The 16174-nt window shown below is 39.1% G+C and overlaps 1 protein-coding gene across 4 annotated transcripts in view; it reads left to right on the top strand.

Annotated features, from left to right (window-relative positions):
* lins1 (lines homolog 1) overlaps positions 1-11586 on the top strand; it is a 36245-nt gene extending 24659 nt beyond the window's left edge. For 3 of the 4 annotated variants that reach the window (XM_060853242.1, XM_060853240.1, XM_060853241.1), the window contains exons 5-7: positions 3378-3995; positions 7112-7304; positions 10526-11586. In XM_060853242.1, the coding sequence (XP_060709225.1) occupies positions 3378-3995; positions 7112-7304; positions 10526-11393 (1679 nt within the window). In that variant the 3' untranslated portion in view covers positions 11394-11586. The remainder of the gene's footprint in view (positions 1-3377; positions 3996-7111; positions 7305-10525) is intronic. The other variant, XM_060853244.1, reaches the window with a different exon arrangement.
* The last annotated feature ends 4588 nt before the right edge of the window (positions 11587-16174 follow it).

Below are 16174 nucleotides of genomic sequence, written 5' to 3'. Positions count from 1 at the left end.
ACCCCTCTAATGCTTCCTCTCATGATTATTTTAACCAATATTTCACACTGTTTCTCGTGAGTTACTATCATCTCTTTCCTTTGTAAATACAGAAACAAAAAATTCATTTAAATTTGGGGGGGGCACAGTGGTTAGAGTGCTGCCTCACAGTGCCAGGGACCCGGGTTCAATTCCAACCTTGGGCAACTGTCTGTGTGGAGTTTGCACATCCTCCCCATGGTCTGCGTAGGTTTCCTCTGGGTGCTCCGGTCTCCTCCCACAATCCAAAGATGTGCAGTTTAGGTGAATTGGCTATGCTAAATTGCCCAGAGTGTTCAGGGATGTGTAGGGTAAGTACATCAGGGGTAAATATAGGGAATGGGTCTGGGTGGGTTACTTTTCAGAAGGTCAGTGTGGACTTGTTGAGCCGAAGGGCCTGTTTCCACAATAGAGATTGAATTTAAAAAAATTCTTCCCATATTCTCTGCATCTTCACAGAAGTTCCCTTTTTCATCTCTGATAGATTTCCTTAATTGTGATTTGGAAATGCCTGTGTTGGACTGGGATGTACAAAGTTAAAAATTACACAACACCAGGTTATAGTCCAACAGGTTTAACTGGAAGCATTAGCTTTCGGAGCACCACTCCTTCAGATGGTTGTGGAGTACACAATTGTAAGACACAGAATGTATAGCAAAATTTTACAGTGTGATGTAACTGAAATTATACATTGAAAAATACCTTGATTGTTTGTTAAGTCTCTCATCTGTTAGAATGACCATGATAGTTTCACTTCTTTCATATGTAAATCACAAAACATTTTTTAAAAGTCACATTCTCAGGTTAATTGTAACAATTGGTGACAGCCAGATAATATGTTGAAGGTGTTAGTCCCCTGTGTTCCCTGACTGTGCCATAATATTTAGACTGATTCTAATCTAAAAATTGAGTTAACAGAGTCTTACATGGATTCAAATTGGGGAGGACAGGGCCATCTGGCCCAAAAACACACAATATATGTAAAACATTAAAAATCACACAACTCCAGGTTACAGTCCAACAGGTTTAATTGGAAGCACAGTAGCTTTCGGAGCATCGCTCCTTCATCAGGTGATTTCCAAACAGTGTCAGTAAGAATTTTGCTTTGAGCTGTTGTGCCTTCTATTGTGACATCTCATGATTTTTAAGAAAAAAGTTAATGTCCCATTTTTATTAATCTCACAAAATTAGTTGGGACTGTCACTTGAATAATTTAAGAAATATGAATATGCATAGAAACATGCAAATTAGGAACTGGAGAAGGCAATTCAACATTTGAACGTGTTCCGCCATTTAACATGATCATGGGAAAAACTGTAACACATAGGGGTTTGGGAATAAATCACAAAAAGTTAGCACAGGAGTTCAGCAGGTAATAAGGAAACAAAATGCAGTATTGATCTTTATTTCAAAGGGAATGAAATATAAAAATAAGCAAGTTTTGGTAAAGTTACACATGGAATACTGCAGACAGTTTTAATTCCTTTATCTAAGGAAAGATACAGGCATTAGAGACAGTCCAGACGATGTTATCTAAGTTGATCTCGGGTCTGGGGAGCTGTCTTGTAAGGAGAGATCGAGTAGGCAGTGCCTGTGGTCATTGGGAGTTTAAAAAAATGAGAGGCAATCTTCTAGAAATGTACAAGATTTTTAGGGAACTTGACAGGGTTGATGCAGAAAGATTTTTTCTCCTTCTGGGAGAATTTAGGACAAGAAAGCATGTTCTCAGTAATGGGTTGGCCATTTTAATACAGAGATGAGGAGGAATTTCTTCTGACGGTAGTGAATCCATGGAATTCTGTACCATACAGGCAATGGAGGCTAGCACCTTAACTGTATTCAAGCCTGAAATAGACAGATTTTTAATCAGAAAGAAAATTGAGCATGACAGGCAGTCTGCAGTTTGCAAACAGGTTCTATTTGAGAATCCAAAGCTTTAAAGATTGATGCACTATCAAGGATAACCAGGTGGAAATGGAACCGCAAAAGAGCAGCAAACAATTCTTTGAATGGCTCCTTAATCGTCGTCTTATATCTTTTTGAGCAACGAATAATCAAAGTAATTAATTGATAGCCTGTTCATGTATAATCCATTACTCAGTAAGTGGCTCCTGTCTGTGGACACGTCCATTAATGTACACTGCAGTATCATATTCCAGCAGACTTTTCAAATTCTCCACGAGTGAATCAACTTGTACTATATGTATACCTGGACACTGCTGAGAATGTGGAAACCACAAAGACCAGATCTGTGCTTTGGGATAGAGAGGAACCATGATTTGTCACACATTGCCAGGAGGGGTCACTAGATACAAATGGGCCTAATTGTAGAGATAAACTGACTGAGTGCACTTGAGATTTCCTGAACCCCTTGTTGCCTTTGCCTCCAGAAAGTCTGTTCTTGTGGGAAAATTGCCTAATTGTCTCAAGGTCTATTTTTGACTTTTCTGTCTGTATGTGAATAATTTTTAAAACAATTTCTGCATCAACCATCACACTACCAGGCATTATTTGTTGATCTAGTTACAGCTGAGTTCTGGAGGTGTTAGTAAACATGAAATGGGTCAGTGCTACCTGCTGCTTTGATTTATTTTATACTCCATGGATAAAATTAGTCATAGATACATTCATAATTAAACCTGCATTGGTTCCTTTGACCTGAATGAGGAGTTTGATCCTGGAAGAAGAAATTGGGTTTAAAAAACTGATTTTGAAGTAAAAAGATTAACGAGCTTAAAAGATTAAAATAGAACTAAATTTGTTAAATAGGGCAAGTGGATGATACATGAACAGAAATAGTATTTAAATTTTATTTAAAATAGAGATTTTTTTGAAGGTTAGAGTTAATTTTGGAACGACAAGCACCCTTCTCACATACAAATAAGTTCAATACTCTATCTTAATTAGATCTGTATTATAAAGCAACAATGAGAACAGAAACCTGGCAGCCCAGAAAGTTGGCTGTTTCCTGGCAATTTGCAGCAGACTAAATAAATTTATTCAGTGCATTCATGTAAGGCTTGCATATGTTAACATACATGTAATTTTAATGTGTAAAAACAAATTATCAAGAAATGTCGATGCCTATCTTTAAGCTATACTCATTATTATAGTCAATATGGTCCAAAAATAATAAAGCACGAAAGATCATGAGTTTGTCATGAGTTTTCTCCTGTTGCAGTTCCTGTTCCTGCAGGGGAGATTTTCTTTGGCTGAACATTTATTTACTTATCTGGTGTTATAATTAAATAATTTGTATTTTAATTTTGCTTGGATGTGCACTTGACAGTATTTGCTCTGGCTTCACCCATAAACACAGGTCACTTAACCTAACATTGGAAATTTGTCTTTTTTTGTAGTGATCATAGAGAAGTTCCTCACTCCAATGGACTCTGTGTTTAGTGGTTTGTATTCCTTCATGTTCACCTCATATTCTGATGACTGCCAAACAATTGGAGCTACAACAGGACCTGATACCGAAAACATTGCCACAACCAATCAACTTGTATTTGTAGATTTACTTGAAATTTTTGTCAGTATTAGAATCCAGCTGAAATTAAATTTCCCTTGTCTGAGGATATTATACCTGCGAACCTCACAATTGCTACAGTATGTTGTTTCCTCAGCTCATTACTTAGTTAAAAAGAGGCTGCTTGTGCTGCTAAAACAATGTGTTCTTTGTCATGCTAGTGAAAGTAATGTGAATGATTCCTCTTGTGCAACATCTGAGCAAGATATCCATATGCAACATGACCTTCTGGCTGTATCGAATGCAGTGTTACAAGCTTTGGTGTCTGGTCAGTTCAGAGAACTTGCTGTTAGTCCCAAGCCATGTTTCTTTGGAGGCAATGAGGTGGTTGGTGTTGTAGATTCTAACTGTGGACCAGACCTCGTGATGATAAGGGCCGTTTGTCTAATTCTAATTAAAGCCATGGAGATTAAGGTGCAAACCAGGACCTTTGATGTCACAGAACAAGGTAATCATTTAACATTTAATCAGTTAACTAGACTTGTTAAAGCCTGTTTACAATATGTTTTGGGAATCTGACACATCTGTGGAATAAGTGTAAGAGGAAAATTATCATTTGTAAACCTGAAACAATTTTACAAATTCTATTTGCACTTGGCACTGTCAATCAGTGAATTTTCGGTTGCCACTAATCAAAAGCATGTCGGTGCACTAAAGTGAATATTCATACACCTAAAACTTTGTTTCTCACAAACTGTGTACCAGCCATTGTCGTCTTGTTTTCAAGTACCTACCTATCTTTGGAACCTCTTCTCAGTTCTCTACCTCTCAAGATCTCTGCACTCCTCAATTTTAGGAATCTTGCACAACTCTAATTTCAATGTTTTCTGGGCCCTAAACTCCCCTAACCCCTCCAAAACATCTTCCACAGGTTGGAAGGTGAGCTGAGGTCAATGATCAGCCATGATCATGCTGAAATATATGAAGGCTTGAGGGACGAAGTGACCTACTTTTTCTTACATCTGCCACTTTCTTCCTTGAAGGCACTCCTTTAAATTCCAATTCTTTGACTAAGTTGCTTTTCCGTGTCACCCTGTATAGCTTCGTATTGAATATTATTTGATACTCCTACAAAGATGCATTGTATAACTACACCAAATGTCTTTCATTAAGGCAAGTTGTTTCTTCCTCAATTTTCAAAACTACTGTTTTAGGAACTTTTTTGAATAAGTCTGTTATCAGTTAATCTTGCCCTTTCTCAACCACAGAAGTTTTCTACCAGTGAAACTTAGTATTTTTCAATATTAAAACATGTGCTGCTACGTGGATTGGCCATGCTAAATTGCACATAGTGTCTAGGATGTGTAGGCTAGGTGGATTAACTGTGGGAAACACAGGTTTACAACCATGTGGAGGTGGTGGTGGTGGTGGTTGGGGGTTTGGGGAGTTGGGGATGGAGCGTGGATGGGTGCCCTCTATCAAGTTTGGAAAATCTAGAAGAGACAACTTAGTAATTCAGAAAGTAATGATCACATGATTGCAAGGCAGAAGAAAGACTGAGGAAGGTGAGACATTTCAAAGTAAATTAGGGTCTGCGTTGAGGCAAAGTATCTTGATTTAAACCCCATGATGATTTAAGTTTTTCATTTGCATTTTCAGCATCTGAAGAGTAGGAAAGGAAATTTAAAAGACCAACGGCTTCTGGATGGGATCCTCTATGGAGGGCTTAGATTGGGTTAGATTATTACAGTGTGGAAACAGGCCCTTCAGCCCAACAAGTCCACACCAACCCTCCAAAAAGCAACCCACCCAGACCCATTCCCCTACATTTACCCCTTCACCTAACACTACAGGCAATTTAGCATGGCCAATTCATCTAACCTGCACACTTTTGGACTGTGGGAGGAAACCGGAGCACCCAGAGGAAACCCACGCAGACACCAGGAGAATGTGCAAACTCCACATAGACAGTTGCCTGAGGCGGGAATTGAACCTGGGTCTCTGGCGCTGTGAGGCAGCAGTGCTAACCACTGAGCCACCGTGCCGGTTGGTGTGGACTCGATGGGCTAAATGGCCTGCTTCCACACTCTGAGCATTCTATAATCTATGATTGTAAAGTTACTAACAAAGTACAAAATGATTAAGCTATGCCCAATTCAGATTATTGGCCTGTCCCATCTTCACATGGAGATTGTGCCAAGCTGATAGAAACTCCAGCAGATCCTGAGGGATTATCCATTTAGTGTTGATCGTGATTTCATATTTTTAACATGAATAGTTGTTCATATCCATTGAACATGAAAGGTTCAGTGATGTTCCCCCCTCCATAAAATATATTATCCGATGTTCAGAAACAATTTTAAAGGACAGTACAAAGTTTGCAGATATTTCTTAATCAACCATGATGTCTTTATGCATGTCTGGTGCAGATGGGACTTGAACCTGGTTCTCCTGGCTCAGGGGTAAGGACAGTACCACTGCATCACAAGAACCCTCTACCAAGTTTGGAAAGTCTAGAAGAGACAATTTGGTAATTCAGGAAGTAATAATCAAACAGTTCCAAGCATTGTGCAAGGTAGGAGAGAAACTGAAGAAGGTGAGACACTTCAAAGTGAATTAGGGTCAGAGCTGAAGCAAAATATCTTGATTTAAACCCTGTGACGATTACATTTTTCAATTGCATTTTCAGCATTTGAAGAATAGGAAAGGAAATGTAAAAGAGCAACAGCTTCATTAGCCACAATAAAGAGAAGCAAAAGTTAAATAGGAGAGTGCTCACTGATTCTAGAAAGGAAAGGAGGATAGTTTTGAAGCACATTGATTGGGCATTAAATAAAGGATTAGCTTTATTGATTGAATTGGTAAAGAGTTGGAAGTGATGTACTACAACTGGAAATTAAGGTTTACATTTGTTCTTTGCATTTTGATAATTCAAATTTTGAAAAATGCCAACATGGACATATTTAGCAAAAAACAGGATAGTAAAAGACATCAGGAAAATATGGGCTGGTGGATCAGGCAATTTGATGTGGAGAAGCAAGTGGTAATTTAGTTTTGAAACTAAGAACAAGGTGAAGCAATAGAAAGAAGCAAAGTATTAATGATTTGCAGCAAAGAAGCCATTCAGCCCATTCAATATGCACCAACCCGCCAAAGAACATCCCACCCAAACCCAATTCCCACTTTATCCCCGTAACCCCACACTTACCATGGGCTAATCCACCTAACCTGTGTATCTTCAGACTGTGGGAGGAACCCAGAGTACATGTTAAAAACCCACACAGGTAGGGGGAGATCATGCCAACTCCAAACAGTTGCCTGAGCTGTATATCAAACCAAGTTTGAAGCATCAGTGCTAACCACCGTGACACCCAATAGAGACTAAATAATTCAGTACTGAGTTGAAGGTGGCAGCTGAACCTATTGGTTCTGTACCATCCAAAACAGGAGTGCACCTTCTTCATGTTCAAATTAGACTCCTTTCTGTTGTTTCACCTTCTAAATGTGCAACTTCTTACCCCATCATTCTGTAATTCATACTAATCACTTGATCATTCTAGATTTCCTGTTCAAAAGCAGAAGGGCAAATCTTGATGAGGTACTGATGGTATGTGCTATTTCTAGGCTGTCTAAGAGCTGAGCTCCAACCTTGCGTATCGCAGTTGATGACATTTCTGAGGATGCATTTTCGATGCCCTGTACGTACCCAACAGCTCTCTCATCCATGTGTTTTGGTTTCAATAGTTTTTGGTGAGCAGGATGATGATATGGTGGAAGCTGCCAGAGCACTACTAACCATCTATATAAGTTGCTACAGGTTAGTAACTCTTGAATTTTGTTTGATTGAATTGTTTATGTGGGTTACAAACAGAGTCTGCAATCTAAATATTCCCCTAAGTTCTTCTGTACAACTGATTCTTGTTTAAGATATGAGTGTTTGTGTCATGAGGAATAGAAGTCCTTTTTCAGCTGGTCTGCCATTTATCAGAATCATGGCTAATGTAACTGAACTCTTCCTTGTCAGCCTATTCCAATATGCTTTCATTCTTTTCACACTTAATGATGAAGGCAGCTTTGGACCCATTAACACGAAATAAGCGAGCTTCAACAGCTTTTTGGTTTTAAGAATTCCTGCGATTTACAAGCCTGTAGAAAACTTCATCCTCGCCTTTGTTACCTCAAAATGTGATTGTTTCTGACCAGTTTCCTACATCTACTCTCTTTTAAAACTTGAGGTCATCCAAAGCTGTTGCCCATGTCTTGACTCAGAGGAAATCCCATTCCCCTATCGCCACTGTGCTCACTGACCTTCACAGGTCAGCATGAGCAACATGATAATTTTGAAATTCTTATTATTGTCTTCATAGACTTGTTCCTCTTTATCCTCTGTAATCTTCAACTGTACAATCATTCTTTAATTCAGGCTTCTGTGCATTTATCATTACAATTGCTCCATTATTAGTGGTCATGGTTTCCGTTTCCTAAGTCCCACTCTCTGGAATTCCATATCTCTACATTTCTACACCTGTTTTTTGAAGACTCGGATTAAAACTTTCTGCTTTGAGCAATATTTTGATCTCATTCTTGTGTGGATCAGTCATAAAGACCAGTGGCAGAAATGTGTGACCCTGAATAGAATTAATTCTGCAATTAAGAGATCAGTGATGGCAGTATGGCTCAGTGTCATTTTTGTTTCATAATGCTGCTGTGAAGTGCATAATCACCTTCTAAAAATGTTTTTCTTAAATAATTCCATGTAAATATAGGTTATTGTGTTATGTGAATAAAGAAATTTCTCCTCTTGACCTTATTCTGGAGACCGATATTGTGTTACATTGCAGATTCTCAGATGTTTTCATTTACCATTGATAAAATAATCTGTGTACCACCTATTTCCCTGATTTGCCTACTGCTCCTACACCATCTGCTCTCACTTACTACCACAAAAGACTCATCAGCATAAATGGGAGAATGTCACTGTTTTTAATGAAAAAGCAATGAGGTGATGTCTGGCTTAAAGCTGAAAAGCTTCAGTTTTTGTCAGGTTCCAAGTTCAGTCAGTTCTTACTCCTTGTTTATAGCCCCACAAGTTATGAAACTCTGATCTCACAGTTGTTGTGAATAGCAGCATGTGTTTTGTGCTGTGTTACAAGTCCAGGAAATGTTGACCATTGGAAAAGCAAAGGTCTGTGAAATTGTTCTCACCAACTAACAGCTTCAGTGATTTGCATTACGGACACAATCCATAGACCATCTGAAGGACCATTGATCCTTGGATAATATTTTGAGTACAACTGCTAGCAATTCTCAAGCGAAAAAAGATTATCTTAACATCTACTCTGAAAGGATTTTTCATGTAAGGAATAGTTTGTTTAATCTCTTCTCATAGGACAGTCCCTTCCTCCTAGGAATTGGTTCAGTGAATATTTGGTGCAATATGTGCAGCTTTGAGATGATGTATTTTAGGTGAAGAACAGTAAAAAACAATATTAAGTAGGGGATGCAATTGTAAAGGGAGTTCAGGATCAGTGGTATCTTTGTGTATATGTGGAGTAATCAATGAAGTTTGCAGAGAGTATCCTTGGCTTTATTAATAACAGCATAGAACACAAGAGCAAGGAGGTGATGATGAACTTGAATAAGACACTTATTCAACTTTAGCTGGGGTATTGTGTTATTCTGGGCACCATATTATTGGGAAGATGTGAATGCATTGGACAGATTGCAGAAATTATTTATCAGGATGGTTGCAGGGATGAAAACCTTCAGTTATAAGGATAGCTTGATGAAGTTGGGACTGTTCTTGGAAAGAATAGGGCATCTGAGGGTTATCAAAATCATGAGCAGGCTGGATTGAGTAGATGGGGGAAAAACTCTTCCTGCTTATAAAAGGATCAAGAACTGGAATGTTCAGATTTATGGTGATTTGCAAAATAAGCAATATGAGGTGAGAAAAATCTTTTTCACAAGCCAGTAGTTAGGGCATGGAATGCACTGCCTGGAAATGTGGCGGTAGCAGGTTCAATTGAGGCACTCAAGAAGATATTGGATAATTATTTGGATGGAAATTATGTATATAGGGAAAAAGCAGACTATTGGCAGTAGGTGAGTATTTGAAAAGTCAGTGCAGATGGATCAAATACAGTGCAGATACAGAAAAGATGGATCAAATGGTCTCCTTGTGTGCAATAACACTTGTGATCTCCTTGGGTAAGGAGACCAGAACTATCTGTAGATTGTTGTTATTGTGTTCGAGAGAAATTTTCAACAAGACATATCGTCTGTTAAATTAATACCACACAAGCTGTACTTAAACAAATATCATTGTTAGCTGCAACATTTTCTTCTCTGTCTTTTAGCACAGCAATATGAGTTGCTGGTTTTTATTCTCAGGATTTTGGTCTTACATTTTCTCTTTCAAAATCAATGAAGTGACTTGTTGTTCCATTTAAATCCAAAAGCATGAAATTCATTAATTTTTCGATCAAACTAGTATACTCTCATCTTGTCCCTTTCCTTTCCAATCATGTGCATGTCTCCTCCTGTATCTTTCACACAGTGACAGCAGTTTGCATTAATGAAACTTGTGCCCTGGCCACTTTACTAATTTTCTGTCCCCAAGCCAAATCATAGTTTCTAATTCCACGTGATCCTACATAGTGGTTCACAGAGCAAGAGGCATAAGACACAAATCAAATTCTCCTTTCAGCTTGTGTCTGTACCAGGCTCCTTTTCTGTTGGCACTTCAGCATTGCACTTAGCATATGTCCTTCTCAATGCTGTGTGTTGAAAGCCTATTTCGTTATTTCACAGCTACTGCATCCCATCGGCTGACTTGAGCTGCAATCTGGGACTATTCGATGAAATCTGTTTTTCCATTCAGCCATGGTATGAGCCGATCCTGGTATTTCAGTCAACCCTGTCCACTGTTGTTTGTTGTACTGAGAGTCTAGGGTATCACGAGATTTGAATGAGTTGTTTTAAATTGATTACTACTTCAATTACCAAGGCACTTAGAACCTTTTCATCTCTCCACAGGTCTTTGGATATCTATCCTCAGGAAAACGCAAACAATTCTTGTGAAGCATGTGAACATTGCTTCAATCCCCATTGTATCTTTCTCCTGATTTTACAGAGTTTAGTATTTGATCATTCTGTCCTGCTGGATTTTCTGATTTCCACTGAAACCTGCTTCCTGGAGTATTTAGTGAGGTATCTGCGACTCCTTCAAGAGGACTGGCGGTTCTTCTGCTGCATTTGTGCTCAGTTTGATGAAGCTGCTGCTGCTGAATCATTTTGTTGCTCTGAAATAAATGAAATCTGTGATGACTTCAGTCTCATTCCTCCTGTAGAACAAGACAGAACCAACAATCAAATTGTCACTGAAAACTCAAAAGAAGCAGTTGTAACTCCCACAACACCACACTTTCTCACACCTGTGAGGGACCCAAGAAACAATGTAGATACTGTGAAGAGTAGCAACTCAGGACATCTGATGAGCAGTAACAGGCCCTGGCCATGTGAGCAGCCTCGAAGTCTAGTGGATTATGAAAGTTCTGAGGATTCAGACAACGAAGTAATGGAAGCTTCCTGCTTAAATATCCTCAGCCTGGACACCAATCAGGGTATTGTAACAAATAACACGTTAACAATTGGTGAAACAGTGAAACATGATCCTGAAGCAATAAGCATAAAAGTTGTAAGAAACCCAAGAGAAATAAAGTCACATAGTTGTGAAAACAACACAAAAATGCCCCTGGAACGAATATTCAAGAAATCAGTGAGTTGTTTGACTGAATTGAGAAAAACTATTAGCCGTTTGCAGAGAAGAAATCTTTTTCCATACAATGCAACAGCACTGCTAAAACTGCTTTCAGATATTGAAACACGGAGCAGAAGAGATTAATTAATCCTTGCTTAAGTACCAGTGAATAATATATCATTTGACAGACCAGAGTTTCCTCAAGTGTTATCTTTTATTAATCCATAATTCATTCTTGCAAATAAAATTCAATAAGAAATCTGAGTTTAACTCAAATGAACGGAATGAAGAACAGGATATGAAATTTGGTTGTTTCATCTTTGTATATTTAATTTTAAGTGACTTAATAGACAGTATTAGAGAGACCATACTGAATCTCTGAACTACCTAAGAGTTTAAATGTGAAACAAAACATAAATCGAGTACTGTTTATAATTTATGTCCTAACTGTATAGAATTTCGTATAATAAATCTCAGGAGAATAAAAACTAGAACTGCCTTCTCATTAAAATAACACAGACAACAGGGCAACAAGACAAATAGAAGCAAACTGTTTACAATGTTTGAGTTCTTAGTAACGAGAGGCTATTGACCCAAGATGAGAGCTGGAGAAACATTAGAGTTATAAGATTGTTGACTTTAACTCCAGAGGTAATGATTGTAACTGAAATTGTTTGCTTCAATGGAGGTTAAGTGTTGGCTCAGAAAGTTTGGCCTTTTATTGCACTTTATGACATGACCTAGTGCCACGCAAAGAAAATTAAGAATGAATAGTGATGTTGTGACAACAAAACTAACTGTCATAACCATCCTTCCCAGTCGATCTCTCAAAACAAACCACAAGCAGATACTTTGACAGAGTCCCCATTGTAACCTGAAAGTGACACAAATGTCAGTAATTATCTGATCTACTGTTGGTTACACTGGGCCATTTTATGATTTATTCAAAATCAATTTGTGATCATTTTTATATTCTTGATGAACGAGCATGAAAACGACTAGAAATCCAGGTCAATACTCGAACCAACGATACTGAAGGATGTATATTTGAGAGTGCAGATAGAATTTGAAGGAGTTAGAACCGGATTAAAAATAGGATCTCCAGGAAAACCAACTGGAATGGGGGGACAGTAGTCAAATTCTTCAGGTTGCTAGAAGAAGACAGTTATACATTCAAACACAAAAAAAGAAGCAAGTGGAAGAATTTCTGCCTATTGAATCTGCTGTGCCATTCAACATGATGATAACTGATCTTCTATCTTAATGCCATATTCCCATGTTGTTCCACCTTAATCTGAACCCAAATGGTTCAATACTTATGCATAAAATATAAAAGAACAGGAACATGCCAGAGTTATGGGTCTGAGATTAGATGGTGAAAGCTGTGACATGAAACTATCAACTGGATTAACTAAAGTAGTGGAAAAAATATGGCCAAAGGTTATGCAGTTAGTGTTTTCAAAAAAGAAAGTTCTAGAAGGGTCAAGGATTTTATCACAGGGAAGAGAGTCATTAAGACAGAATCCATATGGATAGAGCTAAGAAATGGGAATGTGTGAGAGTCAGTCTGCAGTACAGGGTATTAATCAATGAGGCTAGGTAAATATTTCAGATATTTTAGAGAATGATACAAAAACAAGAAAATGTGAGTAGGTGATTTTCACCATTGTACGACAGATTGGAATAATTACAAACAGGATTTTAGAATGTGTTCAGAAGTGGTTCTCTTTGAGTTTGGTTAGTGTATGGATCAATAACTGTTGTGAAAGTAGAAGAACAATTGGGAAATAGCAGTCACACCATAGATAAGAACAGGCAAAGACAACAAAGTCAAAGGTAAGTGTAAAAGCAAAATACAACAGACCTTGGCAATTTGAAATTTTAAAAAAAGTGCTGAAATGTTCAGCAGGTATGGCAATGTCTGTAAAGAGAGAAACGGAGTTAATGTTTGGAGTGATGTATAAGACTTTAGCCACATTTGGAGTATTGTGTGCAGTTCTTGTTGCCACACTGCAGGAAGGAGGTGGAGGCTTTGAAGTGGGTGTAAAATACATTTACTTAGATCCTGCCTGGATTGGAGTGTATTAGCTTTGAGGAGAAGTTGAACAAACTTGAATTGTTTTTGCTCGTCTTCAGGGGCTGAGGGATGATCTGATAAAAGCATACAAAACTGAGAGACACAGATAGAATGGATAATTGGAGTTTTTTCAAAGGTGGAAATGTCAAATACCATGGGCTATAAGTTTAAGGTGAGAGGGTATAGATTTAAAGGAGATATGTGAGGCAACTTTTTTTTAAAACAGTGTGGTAGGTACCTGAAATGCACTGCAAGGGGAACTGTTAGAAGTGGATCTGATAGAATATTTAAGAGGCATCAAGACAGATGCATGAGCAGACGGAATGGAAAGATACAGACCACGTGCTGGCAGATGGAATTAGTTTAGAATGGTATCATGGTTGGCATATGATGGGCTGAAAGGCCTGTTCCTGTGCTGTACTGTTCTATATTCTGTGAGGCATTTGTATAGTGTATTACCACTAGACTATTAATCCAAAGATCCTGCTGGAGACCTAGGTTTGAATACACCATAGAAGGTGGCCAATTTGAATCTGATAAAAATCTGGAATTATAAGTCTAATAATTGTGTTGGAAGAACCCATCTGGTTCACTCATGTCCTTTAAGAAAGGAAACTGCTGTCCTTACCTGGTCTGGCCTACATTTGGAGACTCTTAAACTACTCTCTGAAATGACCACTCAGTTGTAACAGTTCCAAGAAGATCTCTCAAAAAGAATGGAACTGGATAGACTACCTAACACTGGAAATTATGACAGCAAACACAGCCCTGTCAACCCTGCAAAGTCCTTCTTTATAACATGAGAGCTAGTGTCAAAATGGAGTTGTCCCTCAGACTAGTCAAGCCTGACATTGTCATGAAATCATTCCTTATAATATCCTAGATACTACCATCAGCGGGATAGACCCAGCAGAGCTGGTGGTAAAGTGGTATACACTCAAGACGAAGTTACCCTGGAAATTTTCAACATTGACTTCAGGCACTGAGTCTAAATGGCACCAGCTGAAATGAGGGCAAGGAAGTCTGCTGACAAATCAGCACTTCTGCACATTGAAGAACTGGGAGTAGGCAAGGATGAAGGATTTTATTGGCCACCACCAAGAGTGGCTCAGCAGCAACACCATTGATTGAACTGGTCAAGTCCGAAAAGACTGGGTCTGCAGCACATAGTGAAGGAACCAGCAACCGGGGAAAAAACATACTTGACCTCATCCTTGTCAAATTGTCTGCTGTAGGTGCATCTATCTATGACAGCATCAGTGACCACCACATTGTCCTTGTGCAGGTGAAGTTCTGATTTCATGTTGAGAATACTTTGCATCATCTTGTGTTACAGTATCACTGTGCGAAACAGGATTGGCTTCAAACAGACTGAGCAACTCCAGACTGGGCATCTATGAGGTGCTATGGACCATCAATGGCAGCAGAATTACACTTTAAACATAATATGCCTGGCATAGCCCCCAGTAGCCAGGAGATGGAGAAGGAATTCAAGGAAGAATGGAGACCATGCTAGGTACAAAATCAGGCATACCTAAAAATGAGATGTCAACCTGGTGAAGTGACAAAACAGGTCTGTGTGCATTGCCAAACAGCATAAGCACTAAGTGGTAGAGCTAAGTGATTCAACAATCACTGCATCTGATCTAAGTGCTGCCACGTGGAGTCATGAATGGTGACGGACAATTTAATCACTGGAGAAGGTAGTTTCACAAGTGGCCTCATCCTCGAAGTGGGATGGGCCACCCCATTAGTGCAAATGATAAGGCTGAAGCGTTTGCAACAGCTCAAAGGAAACACTTATAGCTAAAGTGCCATGGATGATTACTCTTGGTCTTCTCCAGAAGTCCCCAGCTTCACAGATGCCAGTTTTCAGCCAGTTCAATCACTTTGTAATATCAAGAAATGGTGATGCCAGGTACTGCAAAGACAATCTGCCCTAACACCATTCAGGCATTCGTACTAAAGATGTGTTCCAGATTTTGCTGCTGTTTGCTAATCAGTTCCAGTACATCTACAACACTGGTATCTACTTGACAATGCAGAAAATTGTCCAGGGTGTCCTGTTCACAAACAAAGAAAATTTACCTCCCAGGAACAGGCCCTTCAGCCCTCAAGCCTGAGCCAATCCAAATGTACTGTCTCCACCTGTCACCCACTTCCTAAGCATCTGTATCCCTCTGCTCCCCACATACTCATGCATCTGTCCAGACAAATCTTAAATGAATCTACTGTGCCTGCCTCTACCACCTCTGCTGGCAATGCGTTCTAGACGTCCACACCCTCTGTGTGAAGTACTTGCCACGTGCATTCCCCCTTAAACTGTCCACCTCTCACTTTGAAAACGTGACCTCTGGTTATTGAATCCTTCACCCTGGGAAAAACCTTATCTCTATCCACCCTGTCTATACCCTTCCTGATTTTGTAAACCTCAATCAGGTCCCCCCTCAATCTCCTTTTTTCTAATGAAAACAAACCTAACGTACTCAACCTCTCTTCATAGCTAGCACCTTCCATACCAGGCAACATCCTCGTAAACCTTCTCTGCACGCTCTCCAAAGCGTCCACATCCTTTTGGTAATGTGGCGATCAGAACTGTACACAGTATCCTAAATGCGGGCCAAACCAACGTCTTTTGACATGACTTGCCAGCTCTTATACTCAATACCCTGTCCGATGAAGGCAAGCATATTATATGCCTTCTTGACCACTCTATCCACCTGTGCAGCAACCTTCAGGGTACAATGGACCTGCACTTCCAGATCTCTCTGCCCATCAACTTTTCCCAAGGCTCTTCCTTTCATTGTATAATTCGCACTAGAATTAGTCTTGCCTAAAATCATCACGT

Source organism: Hemiscyllium ocellatum, chromosome 39, assembly GCF_020745735.1.
Source record: "Hemiscyllium ocellatum isolate sHemOce1 chromosome 39, sHemOce1.pat.X.cur, whole genome shotgun sequence".
NCBI lineage: Eukaryota > Metazoa > Chordata > Chondrichthyes > Orectolobiformes > Hemiscylliidae > Hemiscyllium > Hemiscyllium ocellatum.
Note: the sequence above shows the minus strand (reverse complement) of the source record. Positions and strands in the feature narration are given on the sequence as shown.